Source organism: Sciurus carolinensis, chromosome 10, assembly GCF_902686445.1.
Source record: "Sciurus carolinensis chromosome 10, mSciCar1.2, whole genome shotgun sequence".
Classification (NCBI taxonomy): domain Eukaryota; kingdom Metazoa; phylum Chordata; class Mammalia; order Rodentia; family Sciuridae; genus Sciurus; species Sciurus carolinensis.
Window position 1 is genome coordinate 66096433 of NC_062222.1, and position 23530 is coordinate 66119962.

At 38.2% G+C, this 23530-nt stretch overlaps 2 protein-coding genes across 5 annotated transcripts in view; one reads left to right on the forward strand and one right to left on the reverse strand.

Moving 5' to 3' along the window:
- Positions 1–12140: 12140 nt before the first annotated feature.
- LOC124994636 (homeobox protein ARX-like) lies at positions 12141–14230 on the reverse strand. Its single transcript, XM_047566784.1, has 2 exons — positions 13588–14230; positions 12141–12262 (listed from the first exon to the last, which is right to left on the reverse strand). The coding sequence occupies exon 1, from the start codon at positions 14162–14164 to the stop codon at positions 13673–13675; it is 492 nt and encodes a 163-aa protein (XP_047422740.1). The 5' UTR covers positions 14165–14230; the 3' UTR covers positions 12141–12262; positions 13588–13672.
- Gprin3 (GPRIN family member 3) overlaps positions 13690–23530 on the forward strand; it is a 65616-nt gene continuing 55775 nt past the window's right edge. For 2 of the 4 annotated variants that reach the window (XM_047566781.1, XM_047566780.1), the window contains exon 1: positions 13692–14266. The gene's annotated coding sequence lies outside the window, so the exon portion shown is untranslated. Of the gene's footprint in view, positions 14350–23530 lie in introns of all 4 variants that reach the window. The other 2 variants (XM_047566783.1, XM_047566782.1) reach the window with 2 other exon arrangements.

Below are 23530 nucleotides of genomic sequence, written 5' to 3' on the forward strand. Positions count from 1 at the left end.
ATTACTAGATTCTCAAACTTGGAAGGGCATTTAGGGGTCTTAATGAAAAAATCCTAGAGTGCCTTCACTGGATATGGCTTTTGAATTGGATACTAAAGACCACTCTCGTCACAGTCAAATACTTTAGACTCCCTCCCATATTTATTTGATATTCCAGGCTACGTGTTTATCTGCCACAATGCCTCGGGAAATTTTAATTCTTTCTCTATTCATTGATAAGCCCTAGTCCCTGTGAAGTGAAGAATTATAATCATAATTGCCATTAAATGAGTTCCCCCATATCCTAGGGACTGTGCTGTGTGCTATAATACCTTGTACCTGTCTCACAACACTCAAGATAGGTCTTTTGATGCTAACTTTACAGACGATGAGTCTGAGAAGCCCTTAAGTTTCCCAGTCACACAGGTAAGCTAAGGACAGGGATTATTCCCACTCATGTCTCAACTGATTCAAGAGTTCTTTGCAGACTCCTCTTCTCTAACTATATTCCAGTTTACAATCTCCAGTCCTAAACTGAAGATTTAGAAATGATGCCCACCCTCAGAATCAATGTCCTTGCTCCAGCAATCAGCTGGGTTTCTCACTTTCCATGAGAAACCAAAGAACTGACAAAGTGAAAATGAAACCGTTGCTTATAGCTGTGCTTTTTACTTGACCTGTATACTCTCCATTTTCATTAGAAAAGCAGTAACATCCACATTACTAGACAAACTCATCAGGTCATGTGGGGACCCTGGTAAGATAAGCATTTGAGTGGGTTGAAGAAGATGTTTGAGCAAAGGAAAACTTAGAGATTGAAGCTTGACACTTTTTAATCAGAATAATATTCAAATCCAAAAAGTGGAGCAAAAATAAGTACTAACTTTGGGATAGAGTGGGAGAAGGAAACAATAAGATTAAAAAGGTTTTAGAAATACTAAGTAAGATAGAAGGAATGTAGGAGGTGATGAGGGTGATAGTGTGGTTGGCAGGGTGCAGTTTTGGTATAATTTTAAGTGTATATTTAATAAGATTTAAACGTGAGCTGTCAGAGGAGTAGTTTCTAGGTTAGAATAAGGTATATACAGAAACTCAAAGGATCTGAAATTTATTACTGTCTTTTAACTCCTTGCAAAATATTACATAATGATGTTTACTCCCTCAGCAATAAAAATTGACCTACCTTTCACAATAACATGGAAGTTAATCTCACCCAGTAATACTCAACAATCATGTAAGCATGAGCTATTGCCCAAGAGGAATTAGAATTTATGTTTTTGGTGAGATTAATGATTGAGTTGGTTCATATATTAAATCTGGGCAAAAACAATATTTCTGAGTCCAGTGCCTTTCTCTGATTCTAGTAATGAGTTAAACTTTTGATTTTACCCTAGAAGTGAACTTACTTATTCTCAAATGCAAAAATGAACCCAAATGGACTAAAAGGTAAACAGTGTATGCATTGCAACCTATAAAATGGATAAGGTGTCTTCTCTATCTTCTAGGCCTCAATTATACAGCAACACAGAAAAAGTCCCTGACTTTTAAGGACTTATTACTACTGTAATTGTAATCTAACTATGCATCCTTGCCAACAACTGCTCTGAAAGTTACTGTTTGCTATAGGACATATATAGGAGAGAGAACAGGGGATACAGGCAAATATAAGCAAGTCTGTATAAGTATTGCTGGTGATGTGAGCACACCTTATTATTTTTTAAATATTTTTTAGTTGTAGATGGACACAATGCCTTTATTTTATTTATTTATTTTTAGGTGGTGCTGAGGATGGAACCCAGGGTCTCACATGTGCTAGGCAGGCACATTACCACTGAGTCACAATCCCAGCCTCCATTTTATTTTTTTTATTAAATTTTGATTAACTGAAATATCTTTAGACTTCAAAATTTATAAATACCCATCACCAGGCTCATATCTGGATATTTGTAGTCCTTAGTATTTTTTGGTATTAACATCTCTTAATCATAAAATTAAGCCATGTTGCCATCATCAGGTACAAAGTTAAAAATGATAAGAAAAAATACTCTTGCCCATGTATTCCCCATATACACTGATCATCCCCACCCTGACGTAACCTTCATTGTCTTACGCCATGTGTAGGAGTCAGATCAGGTGTGGAATGAGTTCATTCATCTCAATGCACCTGATAGTTTTAAAGCTATTTCGTAGTCATTGGGTGAAGAACATGTCCCACGTGTGCCCATAGGTTTCCATGTGTGTGCCTAAAATTCATAAATTTAACATCAAAGAAGTCTCCTTCTGCTTTATGAAGCCTTAAGAAAACATATTCCTCTGTCCTGAGACCAGCAAAATAGATGAGGAAACAGGTACATCAGTTTAAGTATTTCACCACTGACAATACAGAGAATGAGAAAACCAACCTTCTCAGGGTGAGCATCTAGAGATGGCCCTAAAAGAAAACATTTGAAACCTTAAATATCTATTTTAACCTCCATGAGTTAATAATACTATTAATCAAGTCCAGAATAAAACATGCCTTTCTTAACAGTATTAAGTAAAGTTGTTCTGTATTCACTCTTATATTAGCAGTTAATATATTTTTTTTATTTTTTAGATAAAAATTGAGACATAAAGTCCATGATACACAGATTTTCCTTTCTTTCTTTACATTGATTAATTTGTTGCTAGACAATATAGTCTTAAATATAGTCTTAAAATTATTGAAAGTACAATAGAAAACCAGTGGGTATTTTATTCTTATCCTTTCAAATAATTTTGTGTTCTCCACAGTGCCATTTCTGAGACTTTTTTTCCCCACTATGACTATTCTACTCTCATGAGCCCTGCCACCTCTACTTATGCAGATGCCTCAGTAAGACACAGGTAGGTTTCGTGTAAAGAAATACCTCCAGGAAAACTCAGATATGCCCACAAACCATAAGATATTGATCCAACATCTGGAGAAGAATACACTTCACCCAAGCAATAGTTACTGAGTTCAGTTGAGGACACAAGGTAAATATAAGGCAATCCCTGTCCTCCAGGCTCTCGTCTATTATTCCTGACTTACAGTGAGTTCAACAAAAAGGTGGCACTCGGGACAAGAGGAGATTAGGGTTAGAGAAGAATTGGGAGACAGAGTCATTATTTTAAAAAGCAATATGGACAAGAAATCCTTTCCATCCCAGGAGATAGCCTTGCTGGGCACTATCACATAAGTAAGCAAGTGCCAGACATTTTCTATAGAGAGCAAAGCAGTAAAATATTTTAGCCTTTGCAGTTTCTGTCACCACTGCTCAACTATGTTGTGTTCCAAATAATCTTTATTTACAAAAACAGGTGGCAGTTGGAGTTGCCTGAGGGTCATAATTTGCTGATCCCTGACACAAATTACCATAGTTTCAAACTCAGATGCTTATGTTTAGAAGGTTGTATCCTTAATTGAACAGAAAACAGAGGGAAAGGTAAGTTTCATGAGGAGAAAACAATTAGTTGGGCATTAATAAATATTTAACTTAATAGGACAAATAATTTCCAAGCATACCTGGCATTCCGTATTATGGATAAGGAAATGGACAAAATGTGAGCTCTACTCAAGGTCACCATCTATCAAAGTTATATGATCATATCATGGAGCCCTAGTTTTAAGGAGGTTATTGTGTCCTGGAATAAGCAAGCCATGAACAGGGGATCAATAAACGGCCTCCATTCAACTCATTTTAATCTACAAAACACTCATAATCCAATGGGTTGAACTGAAAAATGGTAGGGTGAAAAAGTTACCAATGACTGTTGACAAAGTAAGCATAGGAGGGCCAGATGAATTTTAAATTATGTGACTGGAAATATGGTGAAAAATCTAGACAGGTCAAGGTTAAGTTTCTACCAGTGAAAGAAGTCATGTTTGCTCCTTTTAGGGGAATAGTGAATGTTGCAATAGAATATGAAACTTTAAGGGCAAAAATGGCATGGGAATATTGACATTTTAAGTAGGTAGATTACCTATTTTAAACAAAAGATGTTCTATGTTCTAAAAATTACCATGGGGGGGGAGGGAGAGAGAGAGAGAGAGAGGAAGAGAGAGAGATGCACCCCTGTTGTTGTCATATATTAGTCATCAGAAGAGTTTGCCTATAGGTCAGTTTGGTGGCTTCGATGAAGTAAGGAAGTATAACAAGTATACCTCTATGACTCCTGAAAACCTTGAAAGAAAAAAGGAAATATCTTTATAATTATCTACTACAATGATTTTAGTATTTGACAAAATTTAAAGACTCTTTGAAAATAGAGATAACATTTCCCCTGAAATATGTCTGTATGTACAAACAAAAATTCCATATAAATCCAGAGGATTATATGTACCTCTGAATTTCCTAGAAGTTTGTGCAATAAGAGGTTGAGAGACCCTGCCCAAAGTATGCCCAGTGCTTTCTATAGTTATCTCAGTCGATTCTCAGACAACAGATAATGATTAACAGAGATACCGTTATCACCTTTGTAGAAAGAAAGAAACCAACAGTAAGACTATAATAAAAAGATCATAGAGATTAAGGAATTTGTCAAGCGCCTGAAACTAGTGTAATGGAACTCACACAAGGCAGGAGTGGCCTGCCTGCAATGTGTAAGAAGAAGGAAAGCAGTTTTTTTTAAATAACAACTTCCTTGACACCCCAAAGGAAACTTTCCAAAAGGAAATAAGTGATTTCATTTTAAACATTGAGAAATTATAGCAGGCCAAAAAGTGTACTCCCCCTTCCCAGAAATACCCATGTTCTGTTCCCCAGATCCTATGAATGGGTTATCTTCCATGGCAGAAGAGACTGTGCAGATGTGATTAAGTTAATGATCCTGTGATAGGGAGATTGTCTGGGATTATCCTGGTGACCTGATACAAAGTCACATGTATCTTTGTAAGAGGATGCAGGAAGGACAGACAGAGGAAAAACAAATCTAAGGAAAGAAGGCAATATTGGAGTAATGTGACCATAAGCCAACGAATACCAACATATAAAAGCTGGAAAAGACCAGGAGCTGACTTCCCTCCCAATGCCTTGATCTCAGCGCTGTGAGTCTCATTTCAGACTTCTGACCTTCAGAACGCTTAGAAAATAAAAGTGTGTTGGTTGGTTTAAACCACTAAATTTGTGGTAATTTCTTTTATCTTGGCAACCAGAAATTAATTTAAAAAAAAAAACAAACTAATTCATACTATAATCAATTTCATCTTTCCCCAAGCTTCATGAAATCAGGAAGTTCTGAATTCTTAGTACTTAGTGCCAGAAACAGAGCATATGTTCACTTAAAATTAAAAAAAAAAAAAAAAACACTTAATGCTCACAATAGTACCATAACACTTTAGAAAGACAGTAAAATTTAAAATGAAGTAGGGGAACATTTTCTACAGGGAGAAAAAAGAAATGTTTAAAAGTACTATGGGGAAGCATAAAATAACTATATTGTAGCCACTCTTTACACCCAAAAGATGAAGATGCAGGAGAAATATTATACAAAATTTTAGATGAATATATTAATTAATGACCTAAAACCTTTTATAAACAGGCCCTTTCCTCATATAACTTTTGTTATTTATGAAGGACATGATCTAACTTCTAATAAATAGTTATATTTTTTCTTCTTCCACACTTCTGATCACTGCTGCTATTCTTGGAACTGGGCCAGGAAGAGACTTACAAAATCAATTGGAGTTGAGCACTATGGCCACACCTGTAATCCCAGCAACTCAGGAGACTGAGGCAGGAGGATTCTAAGTTCAAGGCCAGCCTCAGCAACCTAGTGAGGCTCTAAGAAACTTAGGGAATACCTGTCTCAAATAAAAAAACAAAAAGGGCTAGAGGTGTGACTCAGTGGTTAAGCACCCCTGGGTTCAATCTCCAATAACAAAAAAAAAAAAAAAAAAAAAGGAAAAATCAGTTGGATGTTACTGTTGGAAGAAGCTGCAGCTAATGATTCCTACAAGCCTTGAAATTCATGTGCATATCCCTCAGCATCACTCAAAGAAAGTAGGATGACTATTCCTCTTCTCAATAAGACTAAAACTTTTATGTTGATCTTCTATGGTCACTTTCATTTTTTAGTATTTACATAATGGGGGGGGATTTAAGAAAACTATTGAAGAAACTAGAACAAAATCAAGTATCGAATTCATTAGGTACCTGTTTTCAAGCCCTACTTGCTACAAATAATGTTTAGGTAGAGTCCCTGGACGGTAAAACAAACCTCCAAAACTTGTATAATAATCAGTTGTATTTTGTACTTTCAACTGCAGACTCAAGAGCCCGAGGGCCATTGATCCGGTCCTCAGAGGGATCCTACACATCAGGCTAGCAGAGACAAGAGAGGCTCAAGTAGAAGATTAATTTGAGTAAGTCTGGTAGTGACATACAGCTCTACAACTACATTCTATTGACCGGATCAGTTTGATCCGACTACATGCCTAACTGCAAGGAATGCTGGGAAATACAGCATGGCTCATAAGTCGGAAGTGCAGAAACTGTAGGTGGACATAAGGGTCTTATGACCACTTATACAAACTATTTTTTGGATATTTTCTTCTACCACTTCTATCAACTCCTTTCCTGTTCTTCTTCCCTCTTGTTTCATGTGCTCCAGTCCTTGTGGCCTCCTTGTTGGTCTTAAAAATATCAAGATGCTAAGGTTTAGGTACTATTTGCCCCCCAGAGGTTCACGTGTTAGAAGCTTGGTCCCCAGTGTAATGGAATTAAGAGGTGGTGAATCTCTAAAAGATAGGATCTAGTGGAAGTAATTAGATCATGGGGGTATCACCTTAATTCACATCATCCTCACAGAACCTATTTTGTTCCTGCAAGAGTGGGTCATTATAAAATAGCAAGCCTGACCCCTCCATGATCTCCTGCTTCTCCTCTTGCCATGGGACATCTTTTGCTCTCACACATACTCCCACCGTACAACCAGAAAACTCTCATAAGAGACGACTAGACATGGCCATGCAATCTTTGATTCTCAGTCTCTGAAATTGAGCCAAATAAGCCTATTTTTCTTATACAATACCCAACCTTAGGTATTTTGTAATAGCAATACAAAATAGATAAAAACATAAGCCTCCTGCCTCAGAGTTTTTTTAACAGTCTGTTCATAGTACCTTTAATACTGTTTCTCACTAGATATTCCCAGGGATTACCCCCTAACTTCATTCATGTGTCTGTTGAAAACTGCCTCTTAAGAGAGGATGTACCCTAGAACACTCCTCATCTAAAATAGCAGCACTGTCTTTATCCAGTCCCTTATCTCACTTTTTTCCTTTATACATTTATCATTGTCTGACTGCATAATATAGATATATTTGTGCATTCAACTTTTATCTCTTTGCTGCACTAGAATGTAAATTTCTAAAGGTCAGGTCTTCTGTCTGTTTCTTACACCATTGTGTCTGTAGCATTCAAAACATTGCCCAGCACCTAATAAAACACTCAGTAAGTATTTTATTGAATGAATGATGTTTCTCACAAGGACTTTATGCAAACTCTACGATGACTCTTTTCTGGTGTTTGGATCTTGACCACAGTCCATATTACGCTGTCTCTCTAAAATATCATCTGTTCATTTCACTTCCTTATTCCACTAAATCTTATCCATCTCAAAGACTCAAATCAAGGATTTTGTTTTCCCAAAACTCCAGCAGCCCCCTACCCTTCAAGACCTCATGCACGTGTCTGTTTGGAAGTCAGCTAACTACTTATGTGGATGTCTTTGCACAGGACTGAGACAGGACTATGTGTTACTGGATGCAATGTTATGTCTTCATTGTAGGATATAGTGTCCAGCATATCATAGAATAGTGCCAATTTCTGCAAAGTTCTGTAGTCCAGAACTTTCAATGATTTAAAGACTTCCTCTTGCTTCAAGAAAATCAAGAGGAAAAATATCATCCAAATTTTTCTAAGCAGTTTTAGTAAGAATTTGGAAAAAACATTATTTCTCTGAACTTCTGAATTGTAAGAATGTAAATGAAATCATTCCTTAAATCATGTATAATTTATACAATGGTTATTAGAGATGAGTTATTTAATTTAAGTAAATCATGTGATATAATAAAATTGTTGAGTGCTGCATTTGAACATTGTAGTAAATGGGGAATCCTTAAGTAGTTGATATACATAGCTTATTTACATAATTTTACAGAATTTAGTACATAATCTTATTTTAAATTACTATAGAGATATCAGTATTTGTTTCTCTGATACAGTGTTAATTTTAAAATTCTGAGTCATTTTGTTATTGAATTCATGATCAGAGAAGCCAGATCTAATTATAACATTATTAGTATGGGCTACTTCATACTGATATGCTTTATGATACTACTATGAATATCTTACAGAAAAGCATGGAGACTCCATATAGTAAACAGATAATGAGAGAGACAAGTTACTCCTAGAAATAACAAATTGAAAAAATTACCAAATGGTTGATAAGAAAATCATGTTTTTGTTAACTAAATAAGACCTTTGTCCTATTTTCCAAAGTAGCTGCCTCATATTCATGTCCATTAGTAACAGATGAGTATTCCAATTTCTCCACATCCTTACCAACAGTTGTTATTTTCTATTACTTCATACCTAGTACCTCATGATTGTTGGTATTTGCATTTCTCTGAAGCATTATAATGTTGAACATCTTTCCATGGGCTTTTTGGCCATTTGTATATTTTCTGTAGAGAAATGTTTATTCATATCTTTGATCCATTGTATAATTGGAGCATGTATCAGTATTTCATTTTTCTGTTGTTGCCATTTAATATTTTGCTGTGTGGCTCCTCCATATTTTATGAATCTATTCATCAGCTGATGCCCTAAGTAGAACAAAAAAATCAGTAGAAAGGCAGATTTGTCTTAGCTTTATCTGGGACATCCATCTTGTCCCGCCGTGAGTGTTAACATTTCTGGTTCTCAGTTCTTCAGGTTTAGACTGTGATTACACTACAAACTCTCCTAGAAGATTGTGTTAGCTTTCATAATCATAAGAGCCAAAACTTTGTGATGACTCTCTTTCTGTTTATCTTCCACCAGTCCTGCTTCTCTGGACAGCCCTCACTAACACAAGTGACTGTGAGGAAAGAGCATTCTCAGTGGGGCTAGAGGGCACAAATTAAAAGTAAAATCTGTGGTTTGTAGAAAAACGTGACAAGTGTGTTATAAAAGCTACTCTTGTAGAAATGGAAAGTGTAAGTTTAGGAACAGCAAGAATTGAGGCAGTAGGACAGTGATTTGAGGGTCTATTATCCAATCAGTTGAACGAGTCTACCTCAAGAGTATTCCAGACGGAGAAAATATAAACATTCAACAATAGGGCACTGATTAAATATACAATGGAATACTAAGTATGACAAAAGCTGATGCAAGAGGAGATTATTTAGCATCAAAGAGAGAGAGCTGGGATGAGTATCTCCTAAAGATCTATATGTGGGTCTCCAGAGTGGTGCCACTGAGAGGTGATGGACTGTTTGGGAAGTGGGGTCTTGTGGGAGGTCCTTAGGTCACTGGGGATGTGCCCTTCCTCACTCTCTCTGCTTCCTAGATGGAGATGTGACCACTTCTTCTAATATGTGCTCTTGCCATTGTCATCTACCACCTCATCAAAGATCCAGCCAGTGTGGTCACTTGATTTTAGATTTGAATGTCCCAAATATTAGCAAATGAATTCTTTTCTCTCTGTAAATTAAGTGCTTCTGGTATTTCCTTGTAGTAACATGTACTAACATGATTAGGACACAGCAAGTAGAGAGGAGAGGAGAGGAAGGAAGGAAGGAAGGAAGGAAGGAAGGAAGGAAGGAAGGAAGGAAGGAAGGAAGGGAGGGAGGGAGGGAGGGAGGGAAATAAACAAGAACCTGACTTACATTCCTGCCATGGTTTTCCAGAAATCCAGATGCACTCAAGTAATATGAAAAGGACCGAAATGTGAGTCTTCAGTATTTCTGTATTGATTTTCTGTGAAAGACCTTGCTATGGGATGATCCTACAACCTGCCTTCATTTTCCCTTACCAAGAGAAGCTCAATTTTAATTAGAGTAGCAAGATGTCCAGCCTGGAAAAAATCAAAGCAAGTCTGTTCCACCATGCTAGGTGCTCGCTGTCACACCTACTGAGTGATCTAATGACCAAATTCTAGCCAATGACTTAGCAATTGGACACTGGCTCCTAAGAAATATTTTTTCTTCTGTGAAAGAAAAAATAGAAACTCTCTTTTCCACTTGAATTTTTTTCTTCTTGAGTGTGGTTTGTAAAGATATGATTTGGGGGAGGAATGGCAGCTATCTTACAACTGTGCGGTGACAATTTAGAGCACAGTACTGGGCAGAATTCAGGAATGTAAAAGAAATAGAAGTTATAGTCCCTTGGCCCCCAAACCCTGCAATACGAAGTATCAATACATGCACATGAATTAAACTGAGAACAATTGCAAAGCAATTTACAGTATTAGACAGTGCCAAATACTGTAAATTCAATGGCTAGCCTCCAGAATCCACTGTTGGTAACTCCATCCTGCCAATACTTCCTGCCAATCCAGCTAAACTGAAGAAGTTACTAGGAAAAATGTGACATTTTAGAAGATTCTAACCTCAATTTCTTATATATATTAAACACATCCCCACCCATATTTAAACACCACAAATGACATTTACTTGGGAAAAAACAAAATCTCAAAAATGAATTAAATTGGACATCAGATCTTAGGCTTGGTAAAACCAATTCATCACTGTGGGACATTATAAAGTTCACTTAAACATTTGGGATTTCTTAATTTGTTAATTGGGGATGGTGAATCAATCAATGAATATTTACTGAGCACTTACTAAGTGTTAGAAGCTTTTTCAAGTGATAGGAATGTAGCATAAACAAAAGAGATAGTTTCTGGCCTCATAGGAGGTGAAATAGAATAAACAATCTTACTATATACAAAGGTGTAGTGGTAAGTTTGACAGGAAAACATAAAGCAGGAGAACAGAAAGTATGAAAGATAAGAGGGGAGGGTGGCTAATTTACATATAGCAGTCAAGAAATATTTGATAAGAGGCTTACATTGTTTTCCCCATATGATATGTGGCACGTGTGCATGCATGTATGCACATACAAGTGCATGTGTACAAATGAACACATGTGCATGTGCACATATGTACACATGCGTATGCGCTACCCTGCTTTTCTGTAGGAGAAAGGGAAGAGGTCAAATGACTGAAAATTCATGAACTTTTGATAATTTACTGAGCACTGTGTGAACATAAGTTATGATTTTAATTATTATTGAGGATAAAGTCTAAACTCCCTAGCTTGACATTTAAGATTCTTAAAATACAACCTTCCAAACTACCCTTCCAGTTTTATTTCTGCTTACCTGTGCAAACCTAACTTTCAAATAAAATTTTCACTTCATCTCATCCAGTTGGCAATTAATCATGTACCATCTCATATTGCCCTTGTTTCTTCTGTCTAAATCCTCTAGGATTTCAATTTTTGTAAATCTACATCTCTAATGAAATCATAAATTTTTGTATGTCAGTCTTTTGTGCTTTGTGTATAAAAGGTGTTCAATAATATTCATAGATTTTGTTTTGTTTGTTTTAATATTGATCATCCCTCTAAAAACTATTGAACTGTTTGGAATTCAGTGTCATACTCTATTTTGTACTAGTTTTGGATTGCTTTATTTATCATATAACTATATACTCTTTGAATTGCAGAATTATTTAGATTTCTGCATTGTTTAGAGCTTCTAATTGCTTTCAGAACTTCCCTTAAGAATCACCTAGTGTCAAGCAAATCAAAAGCAACTCCAAATCCTACTGTCCTTTTCATGACCACAATCCTATGTGCCCTTTTAATACCTTTTCATGTTTCAGGAGTACTCATTGTTATTATTGTTTCTCAAATGATTTTCATGTGGATGTTTTAATTAAAAGAACTTTCAAGAAATCTGAGAAATCAAGCAGAGGAGGAGGATAAATCAAGTATAAAATAATCTATAGGGTAAGCACCAAGTATGATTTTTATAGGCAGAATAATAATTCTATAATGATCTGTACGTCCTACTCCTTGGGACCTGTGACTATGCTACATTACCTGGCAGAAAAGACTTTGCAGATGTGATTCAGTGAAGAACACTGAAACTGAAGGATGATTCTAGATTATCCAGGTGGACCTAATGTCATCACAAGGGTCCTTCTGAGGGATGCAGAATCAGAGGAGATGAGACAATAGAGGTAGAAGTCAGCATGATGTGGTCACAAGTCAAGAAACTCAGGCAGCCTCTAGAGTGGAAAGTACAAACAAGGAATAATTTGCCTTCTTAGAGTCTCCAGAAAGAATACACAGCCCCAATGTCTCTTTGATTTTGATTTTAGCCCTAAAAGATTCATTTTCAGATTTATGCCCTCCAGAGTTAATACATTAACTTTGTGGTCATTTGTTATAGCCACAGTAGAAAAGTAATCTAGTGATATAGTAAAAACAGCCACAAACTATAATGTTATATCTAGCGTAATAATTGAGTAACCTCAGGAAAATCATTACTTCAATTTCTTTTCCTGTAAAATCAAATCTTATCTACCTTTACAGTGTTCATGTGAACACAGACAAAATTCTTCATGTGAGTACTTTGTAAAGTGTATCATGTTACACAAATGTTGGGTGTAAAACTTTGGCTTAAATTTTTCTTAATGAGGCCAACGATTGGAATAAAGGCATCTATCCCTTCTACTCAGACACTGTGAATAATGCTCCATAACCACTCCTGAAATATATTTTAAAAGTTACCATCCAGCACCCTTGTCACAAACTTCCCATCAGTCAAAACAAGTATAATGAATTAATTTGCAACATTCTTTGCTAAAGGAACAGGATTAGTATCTTTCTTAATCCACCTTCAGGAAGTAGTTCTCAATCAATTAGAACTGGCACAAAAAAAAGAAACTTATTTAAAGTTTAAATGGCTTAGCAAGTTTGTTGGCCTTGGCCAGCCTCAGGGGCATCACCTTTGAGTTTGTTAGAAATGCAGATTCCTCTCCCGACCTATGGAATCACAACAGCATTTTCAAGGAGATCTCTAGGTGAGCCCTGTGTATTTTACGAAGGGGATATTTTGGAGTGATTTGAATCCCAGCTGTGCCCATTACAACCATAAACTCAAGGGAAGTGCCTAAATCATCTAAGTCTCATTTTCTTCATCCACAAATGAGGAATAATACACATCTCGATGGCTCATTGTGAGAATTAGAGTGCTGCAAATAAGGCGCTGTGCACAAGGCCTGCCAACAAAGACTCGGTTAATAATAGTTCTCTTTATTGTATCATTTTGCACCATCTACAGTGGCTAACTATACTACAACATCCATTCAGAATTGCTGGAACTGCTCAGCAGGGCCAATTTCCAAAGCCATCTACGACTCTTGGGGAGAGGGGTATTCTAATCGGTGGAGGACTGTCAGCAATGCCAACTCCAAATACGTAGGATACTGTACACGTTACAACAAATATTAAACGTCGGGTGGCCTCGTTGCTCTCAGATCTTCACTGCACGTGGCTTTGTTAGAAACACATCTGCTAGAGGCTAGACTCAGCCTTTGAGTCTAATGACCTGCAGTTAGGAGCAAGGGCCAGAATTCCTACTGTGCCGCTCTGGGTCATCAGCTCGCTTGCTTAATCCTCTTCATAACTTTCCATCAGATCTCCTGCCGCTGGTCTCCTTGCAGCAGAACCACAACCTGCCTTCCGCTGCCCAGCTCCCCCGCCAGGCGCGCAGCAGCCGGGGCTGGAACACTTTCCCCCCGGGACGGGTTAGGCAGAGGAGGGGGTTCGGTGAGGGCGGAGCTCCGGCGTCCTGCTGCTGCCGCTGTTGCTGCCGCTGCTGCAGCCGCAGCCGCTGCCTGCAAAGCTGCAGCCCCTTGCTCAAATGCTCCCGCCGGGCACCGCCGGACAGATGGGCGCTCCCCGGACCTGAAGGATGAACAGTCGGGCTCGTGAACTCCCACCTCCAAATTGGCTCTGCGCCTGGTGGTGGCGGCTGCAACCCAGTGGTGGGGGCTGCCCCGCGGTCCCGCCCCGCTCCAGCGCGCCGCCTCAGCTCTTTGCATAGTAATTTCAGTTCCTGATCGCACGGAGCTGGCTCCAGGGCTGGGTTGAAAAGGATCGCGGCTCGCCAACCAGTCAGACATCGGTGTGGCGCTGAGAGCCTGTGCTTAGGATATGCGACGGGAAGCCCTTGCCACAGCGCAGACAGTGGCCCCGCGGCGCCGGGGAGAGCCAGGCGAAAGCAGGTAGGCGACCTACGGCGGAGGGAGGAGACGCCCCCCCGCGCCACCTCTGCCCAGCGGCCAACCCTTGGGACTGGAGCGTTTCGGTGTGTTGGGTATTGATTGGGGGAGGGATTCGGTCCCATATTTTGCTGGGGGTTCCTTTGCCTGTTGCTCTTGTCCCCATCCCATCCTGCCTCGCAGGTAATGAATTTCTCTGCAAGGTCATTGCTCCCTTAAGCTCTATGCCTTTGAAGGTAAATGGGAGAAAACTCCTGTTGTTCCTGAGCTTGGGGATTTAGAATCAGTCGGGTCTGCACACTGCGAATATCCAAAGAGGGGCGTGTATGTATGTGTGTGTGGCAATTTTCTTATTTTCTTACATTTATTCCCATTAAGGTCAAAACACTGGTCATACATAAGCATTTCCATGTGTGGTTGTGTGTATATATATATTTACACGTTCATAGTTTTTCTTAAGGTGGGCGGGGAGAGAATAGGAAGGGCGGGCAGAGGTTGATAAAGGGAAATCATTGTAGAGACCTGTTCAGTGTCTGGAGGTGAACTTTGGAACCACATTAAGTCAAGATAGAGACTAGAGCAGATAAACAGCTCTGTAGAGGTGGATTTTAGAAAAAGGTCTGAAAAAGATCGTCAACCGATACACACAGCAGATCTTCATGGTATCTAGGCAGATAGAAAAGATGTAGGCAATAATTTCAGACGCAACAATGAACAGTGAAAAAGGAGGGATGGAGGGGTACTTAGTTGACAGTGGGAAGTGAATTTGGGGTGGAGAGAGGCAGCAAATGAGGTCACGTTTCTAGGGCCTTCTGGAGGGGTATTCAGAGAAATCACTGCCTTTGTAGACAGTTCAAGGTTAAGATGATGTGAATGTCCACAAAGCAGCGGAGGAAGTGGGGGAAAAAGAGGACTTGAAGGGGGAGGGGAGGAACCAAGCTCTGAGTAGTCACTCAAGTAGCAGCCACCTTTTATTAAGGTGTCTTCTTCCTGCAGTTAAAACTGTGCCTGGATATGCTCTATCTAAATATTTTTAAAAACACATTTATTACTGATCCATTGGTCCATGTTTTCATTTCATTTTTGCAAGAAATCTGGGTCATGGTGGGAGTGGAAGAAACTGAAGTGTTTACAACACCAGAAAGATTTGGAGAGAGTTGATTAAGGCTCAGCTTCATGAAATATTTACACATCTCTTGCGTGGGCTTTTGTTTGCTCCTGTTGGTGCTGCTGCATATTTTACTTTGATAATGCTTTGAATGTACTTCTCCTGAATGTGCTTATTTTCCAGTTAGAAACTATTCTTTCTTTTCCATTGTGTTCACCATTGACCTACCCTGAGTAACAATTGTGGGAATAAAGATACATGAGTCACAGTACAAAGAAGAAAATCTTCTCTATTGCTATCCCCAAATGGTCAGAGTTTGCATTAGAGAATGTTCTTCGGAAAGAGGGTTTTTTGGTTCCCCCCCCCAAGTTTATAGGTGTGTTGGGGGGGTTGTACTGTTGATTCACAGAGAAAAAAGTAATAATTGCTGTCACAGTCTAGATGCGATATGGTAGAAATTTATTTTGGACACAAAGCAGGTTAACTCACGAAGAAACGTGTATGTTGTGTTGGGGTGTGGTGAGGCTTCACCTCATCACTAACTAGATTTGTGAAAATGATAAGGATAAAATTGCCAGTGCATCAGCTTCACATACAGAGTGGAGAACTGAAGCAGTATATGAATCAGATCAGTCTCAATTGCAGGGGAGGGGAGAGCCCAACAAGCTGTTTTGAAATCTGAGTGTTTTAATTGCCTCTAAGGACTTGCCCAATACACTTAATTATTTGTTCCTGCAACATTTTCTTGATTATGCCCCAAATATACTTGAAAGAATATATTTAGATACTGCTATCTCTCACTGTTTGAATTTCCAGTCACAAAGCCTGCAGCCTACAGGGAAACACTAATACATTGGTGGTGGAATTACAAAATCATAAAATACTGGCCTCAGACAGTGAAGACACACAATTTGGGTTCCAGACCTGCACTGGAGCTCTGTCTATGGTGTCTGCTTGTGCCCTCTATGCCCTCATTCATTCACTCTGCCAGTCCCTTCTTCATTCATGCATTCCACATATAATTTTCTTGAATTGAACTTGGTCCTTGAATGTAGAATAAAAGGATGAACAAAACGTAGCCTCAGCCTACAAAACTTGAGGGGGAGACTGATAGTAAGAGCTACTTACATGCTATGGCAAGGTGGTCTGGAAACCAGATTATGAAAGTAGAGAGAACAAGACAAGTCTACCATGGCTCTGAAGGATAAGAGGAACTTTCCAGGTGAACAGGAGAGGGAAGGACCTCTCTGATATAAGGACCAAAGTATGCAGAGTCTTAGGAAAACAAGGAGCGCTAAGTAGTTGAAAAACTGTGAGCTGGGTGTGGTGATGCACACCTGTAATTCCAGCCACTCAGGAGACTGAGGCAGAAGGGTTCCAAGTTCAAGGACAGCCTGGGCAACTTAGCAAGACCCTATCTCAAAATTAAAAATAAAAAGGCCTAGGGGAGTAGTGCAGTTGGTAGACTGCTCTCCTAGCATGCAGGAGTCCATGGGTTCAATCTCTAGTACCATCAAAAACAAAAAACAAAACGAACAAACAGAAGTACATAAAGGTGGAAAGATGAGGATGGAGAAGAAGACAGAATCTACCCATGAGCAAAAGTTCAGAGGGCAGCAACTCATCTCGTCAGTAAACCATTTGCTCTGAAGAGGTTAAGTAAATGCATATATATTGAGGCTCTTTATGATTCCAATGACCCAAATTTATATTCTTCAAATATCTACAAACCATATTTACCTTGATTTATAATCACCTGTTAGAGGAGAAAAAAGTTCCTGAGTAAGTCAAAATTGTCTCTCAATTACTTCATCCATGAAATGTCTGACCCACTTTGCATATTGTGAAAGTCAATGAAATTATGAGGGAAAAGAAATTTGAGTTTTATAGAAATGAACTATAGAAATGCAGGGAATCTTATTTGATAATAACAGTGTAGAGGGGGAAAGATGGGAAATTGTGTATATACCAAACGTTTCATTGTCCTGGAAGACTCCAAAAGGCAAATGTATGAAAGTATGAAACCCTGAGTGAACAAACAATTAATTTGGGAATGTGACTTAAGGAGAGCCCAAAGGTCACATATAATTTTAAAATAATTTTTAAGTGAGAGAAGATTACAACATTTCTGTAGTAATTAATAAATGTCCTTCTAGTACTGTATTTTTCAAACTGCAGGTCTCAAGCCATTGTGAAGTCAGTAAATATGATCAGCATTTTTATTTTTTAAAAAATACAATAAAGAGCCTGATATAGTGGTGCATGCCTGTAATCTCAGCAACTTAGAAGGCCAAGGCAAGAGAATCACAAGGTCAAGGCCAGCCTTAGCAATTTAGTAAGACCCTCAGCAACTTAGAAAGATCCTTTCTCAAAATAATAATAACAAAAAAAAAAAAGTACTGGGGTTGTAGCTCAGTGGTAAAGCACCCCTGGGTTCATCCCCAGGACCCCCCCCCCATCAAAATACATTAGGGCAAGATAGCATAAAAGAATAAGTATCATTCCTGGGCATTTCTAATTAGATATTTATATGTGGCACATAATGGACTGTAATGTAAAATATATATACTGCTATAGCTATCATGTTTCAGAAAGTCCAAAGGCTACTGCTTTAAGTGACACAAAGAAGAGATGCTTCCAATTTGCAAGATGCCAGCAATTTACCAGGACATCTGATCCACAAGTATTTATGCAATGTTCTGAAAAGCAAAATTGCCTCACTGAGAAAGGCAAGACTTATGAAATGTGTTCCAGTAAAGTCTGAGAGCAAGATCCTCAGGGACTGAATTGGTCTGGAAAGCTTCAAGAATGAGGGGGAACTTGAGCTAGTTTATGAATGATGGCTGGATCTGGTTGGGCACTGAGAAAGTGGTGGTGACATAAAAGGAAAAAGCAGAGAATGAAGTGGGTAGTGGGAGGTATCTTCAGGAATCATTTGGAAAAAGTGATTGTCAAGTTGGAGTAGATAATGGCAGTGGAATTTCCATTTAGACTGAAATATTACTCAATAGTTGCTATTATTTTTAATAAGTTTAAGGATGTGTACATTTAAGGTATACCATATGATGTTGTGATATACATATAGATATATTTAGTTACTGTAGTAACTATAGTCAAACAAATCAACCTATCTATCATCTCCCATAATTACCCATTTCTCACCCCATTCTCCATACGTCACCCCTAGTCCACCATCAATGGTAAAAGCAGTCATAATCTACTCATTTAACAGAAATTATGGCTGCAATACACTACTTTTGCTATAGTCCTCATGTTGTACATTAGATCTTCAGATGTTCCTTCTATATATCTACTGCTTTGTGTCTTTTGACTTGCATCTCCCCATTTCCTCCCTGCTGCCTATAACTATTGTTTTAGTCTCTGTTTCTGTACATGTAATCTTGTTTTCAAAGAGTTTTAAATTATTTTATATCTAAGATTTCTTTGCATAATACTGCTGCTCCAAAAAAATCTGGCCAGAATGGTCATAGTATCATCTGTTTTTTCCTGCCATTATTTCATTCTTTTGCAATCATTTACGGGTTGAGCCTTAATCTAGTTGAAGTTGGTAACTGAAATGTTGAAGTTACAACATACACTACATTGCTGCAAGATTGTTTCATTTCTCAGAACACAACTACTGTCACTGGCACAGAGGTGAAAGGGTGGTCAGGTGACCCTCCTAGTCTCTTCAACAAACTTACTCCCAGGAGATTTTGGTAGAGGCAAAGTCCCATATAAGGCACTGACTGCCTTGTGAGGATGAGCATTTCACTGGGTAGTCATGCACCCCAAAAAGAAGAGCAACTCTGCTATGTTTTCTTTTTTTCAATTGCTCTATGACTTGTCCATCTTCTTAAGTACTTAAATGTGTCTGTATGTGTTTCATGAAATGAGCATCCTTGTGTTTTGCCATAGGTAGCCTAATAGTCATTTTGAGAAGACAAAATCAGAGAAGCTTCTGAAAATTTTCTTGACTTTCTACCAGTTCATCTTGTCTTTCCTGGAATAAAACAATATTGTGATGTTGATACCCTTGAATAAAACTATACTTCTAACCAGAAGGACAGTGTCAGTTAGATTCATTGACTTGAATTAGTTGATTTGGACAGTAGTCAAATATGGAAATTTGCATGTATATATGTTTATATATATGTATATATTTATATACACTTATCTTGGACACCTCTTTCATCTTCCTTTTCCACATCAGAGTGCTTCAATTAGTGATAATCTAACATTTGGCCTAAGAGTCAAGTTTGAAATAATAAAGACATTTAGAGGCTGCATTTGAATTGAAAAGACATCTATTGAATTCTATGGGGAGAAATATGTAGATGTGTGTGTGTGTGTGTGTGTGTGTGTGTGTGTGTGTATTTCTTACAATTTAAATTACTTACTGTCTTGACTGCCGGAGAGAAAATTGTTCACAGTTTTTAACTGGGCATATTGGAGTTGGCAACACAGTAACAGCTTTCTGATTTTTTTGTGCCTGTAATTTGATTGTTGGCTTTATTTTGAAGTTAGCAGCAAAATCAAGAACCCAAATTATTACTAGCAGGCACTAATAACTGACCTTTGGTCACAAGGTTAAATGCAATGACCTCTTGTATTCAAATCCAAGTCCAAATCTGGAGGTGAATTTAGAAATCTGTGTTTTTAAAGGTCCCATAAGGATTCTGACAGTCAGATTTGTACACTATTTTGAAGTCCATGCCTTTATTTACAGGGAAATAAAATGGTTACTGATGAATTCCTGGGAACTTAAGAACTTGTCCTAAGTTGCCGTTGCAGCAAGCACTAAAATCCAGAACACTTCTTGCTAATTCTCCACTGTTCCTCAGATAATGAGAACAGGAGCAAGACCTCAGAGAACCCTCCATGGGGATAAAAGGAAAATCAAGTTACTTATTCATCCCTTCCTCCAAAATTGAGAGTCAGTGTGGTAAACCCTTTTAGATGACAGTGCAGTAATAACCATCTCTGTCTCAAGGGTCTGATGTGGCAGAAACATTGTGGGAATCAGCTGGGTGATCTGAAGCAAGACAGGTTCTTGGACATACACCACTTAAAATTTTTAATTCTTGAATCCTAAACAAAATGGATACCTGAGCAAGTGAGAGGATTCATTTAATCAGGATTTATAATCTGTGACTCTTGCACAACTGAAAGCCCTGAACAGGGTGGACCGAAAGCCTGGAGAATTTTTAAAACCTACCAAGTCACAGGCATCTCCAGGGACCTCAGTTATGTTACTAATTCAGTAACGGACAGCTGGACAGAGATCTCCAAGACTCCTTAAAAAAATCACATTTGCATCTAGTAATTTTGTGGAGGAAAAGGAGTTGCGGAGAATCCTTTTTTAAGCATGAGTTACAAATAGCCCATCAAAGTGGGAGATACCGTTTATGGGGAATAATCAGATGCTTTATGCTGATAGATTCTTGATTGTTTTTCAGGGATATTGATTTCTAAATAGGCTAAAATTAAAATAACCATATTTTGTCAATGGGAGACTCTTCTCTGTTTTTATAATGTACAACTTTAGATAAATGAAACACTTGAGAGCATAAAGTGTTTGTGTTAACTACATTTTCTGAGTCCTCAGAGCATCTTTTTGTTTCAATTATTGAAATTTTTTTCTAAAATGTAATAGCCTATGCCTGTATGTCTGTCTTAGTAAGTATATTATGTCAAATATTATTAAGATTCAGAATTTTGCATTGCCTCTGGGTTTTTAGTTTGAATTATGGCTCTGTAGGACAGGGATACTAAATATAATATGGAAGGTTTATTTTTGTTTTATTTTTCTTCATTTTTACTCTGTGTTATAATGTGCTTTCCCATGATATACTTTTAAAAATTATTCAAAAATGCAAAATATATTTGGTTCATCATAGGTCCCAAACTTTAAGTTTACCATTTTAAAGTGCTCATTCCTTCCTTCTAAATTAGTTTCTTAAAGCTCCATTATTTCAGCAAACCCTCCAAGAATTTTAGGACCCATGTATAAAACCGTTTTATACATAGCATGTGTTTTTTATTTATACTTAGTTGTATTGTTCTTTAAGCATGGCTTTCCTTCAATTATTCTAAAAATTACTTCTGCTTGAAAAATGCAGGCCAAAATGGAGCAACTAGAATTTCAATTGCTAATAAGAACTTTAATCAAAGGGAAGGCTAGTAAATGAGAATACATTTTCGCCTGCATCCTTGGATGAGTAAAAATTGCTTATGACAAATGGGTGTGAAGGATTGTTCTTGTTTTCATGTTGAACATGTTCAGAAAGCAGTCAGAGAGCAGAAATCTGTCAATGTCAGGGTCAGGGGCTGAGCTGTGATTGAGGGAGGGAAAATGCCTTTACAATCCCCTTTCACATGGGGAATAATTTCCTGTCTACACATGAGGACCCTCAGAACAGTAGAGGGCTTTGCCACAAGCATCTGAGAAGCCTGGTGCACTTGGCTTAATCTGTCTGGACCTCAGGTTTGGGGATGTATACACCAGCTCAGGACCCAAAAACTGACCATCTGTGAGCCCAACAAGAACACCTTGGCCTGCAGGAATTTGTTTGCAATTAAGCCAATATTTAAAAATCAGATCTGTTGTACAAAATGAAACCCTGGCTCACATTGTCTGGGTTGGAATGGAACCACAGTAAGGGCCACCAACAGTAGCTTCACTGCTGACCCTTCTTCTCTCTTTGGTCTCTTCACCTTGAAGCTTTGTGTGGGTCTCTTGTACTCAGGGTCTTCACCAATACTACTACATAGCTAGAACCCACAGGTATTGAGCTTGTGAAGTCTGGACTAGGTGTTCTCTAAGTACCATCAAACTCTAAAATCCCTTGACTATATTCATGAAATTGATGTGTTCCCTATAAAGTAGAGAAAATTGTACTGAATACAGTTAACTCCCATTAATAATATTGTCTAAAACGTTTCCATCAGCAAAATCTGTAGAAAGTTCCATGACTACAAACTGACTTGAACTGGTCTGTTAGCAGCAGAATAGTGGAGTTGAACTGGTCTGTTAGTAGCAGAATAGTGGGGTTTTTGTTAGTTTGTTTGCTTGCTTTTTACTGCCCCACATGTGGCAAATATAAAAATATTAACTGTTTTAACAATAATTTATTTTTCTTTACTTTAAGACCCATGAGTAAGATTTTACATTGAATTGCTTTACATCGTTTGAAAAGCATCATGTCTTTATGTACAGCTCCTTCCATGCACACTCAACCTGCAGAGACTCCTGAAAACCCAGGGATAGCCCAGTCTTTCAAGTAGTAGTTCATTGTATTCAGCAGGAGTAGCAGTTGAGATAAATCTTGAGGAGCACTGTCGACTTCTATCTCAGTTTGTGGCTTTGGGTGGACAGCTGTGAAATGCTCACCCAGTGATGGCAGCCGGCTGTGCATTCAGCCCTTCTCAGAAGTAGTCAGATCACTGTAGTTTCTGGCCCCTGGACTGTGAAAAACTGCTTTTTTAATATAGTTAAAAAATGAAGTGACGCCTTCAGGGTCAGGGCTGATTTATATGTGCTGCAAATGAAGACAGATGCCCTTCTGAGATGCAAAACCCGGACACTCAGTAGAGAAAGCTCTCTGAAATCTCTCGCTCAACTTCTGCCACTTTCCTTCCTCCTGCATGCTTCACCGCATGCCACCCCCACATCTTGCCTCCTACTTTACTTCTAAAAACATCCTCTCATCTAATTATTAATCCTAAAGTGGCGGTGCTTCAACAGCTTCACTTGGAGAAGACAGCGCTGAGAATAGTATCAACCGAAGCTAACAGAGGACACAGTGCTACCTCAACTCCGTGTTTTCTTTGGAGAGTGGCATTTCCTTGTTAAATGATGAATGTTGATAATATATAAAATGTATTGATAATGTATAAAGGACCATGGGTGCTAAAGTTCCTTGGAGATAAAGTCATTTTCTTGCTTTTTTTACTTACTGATTTTTAAATAACACAAATTTAGTTACACTGAAAGTTCTTTACTTTTATGAAGTAACTATTCTTCAGTTCCCCTGGTAGTTATTTTGATGCTACAAAACCATAATAAGGGATTTTTAAAAGATCATCCCTCTGGGATTTGTGGCTTTTGAGTGGAGAGTCTAAGTCTCAAGGATGGTCGAAGTTAATAACCTGAACTG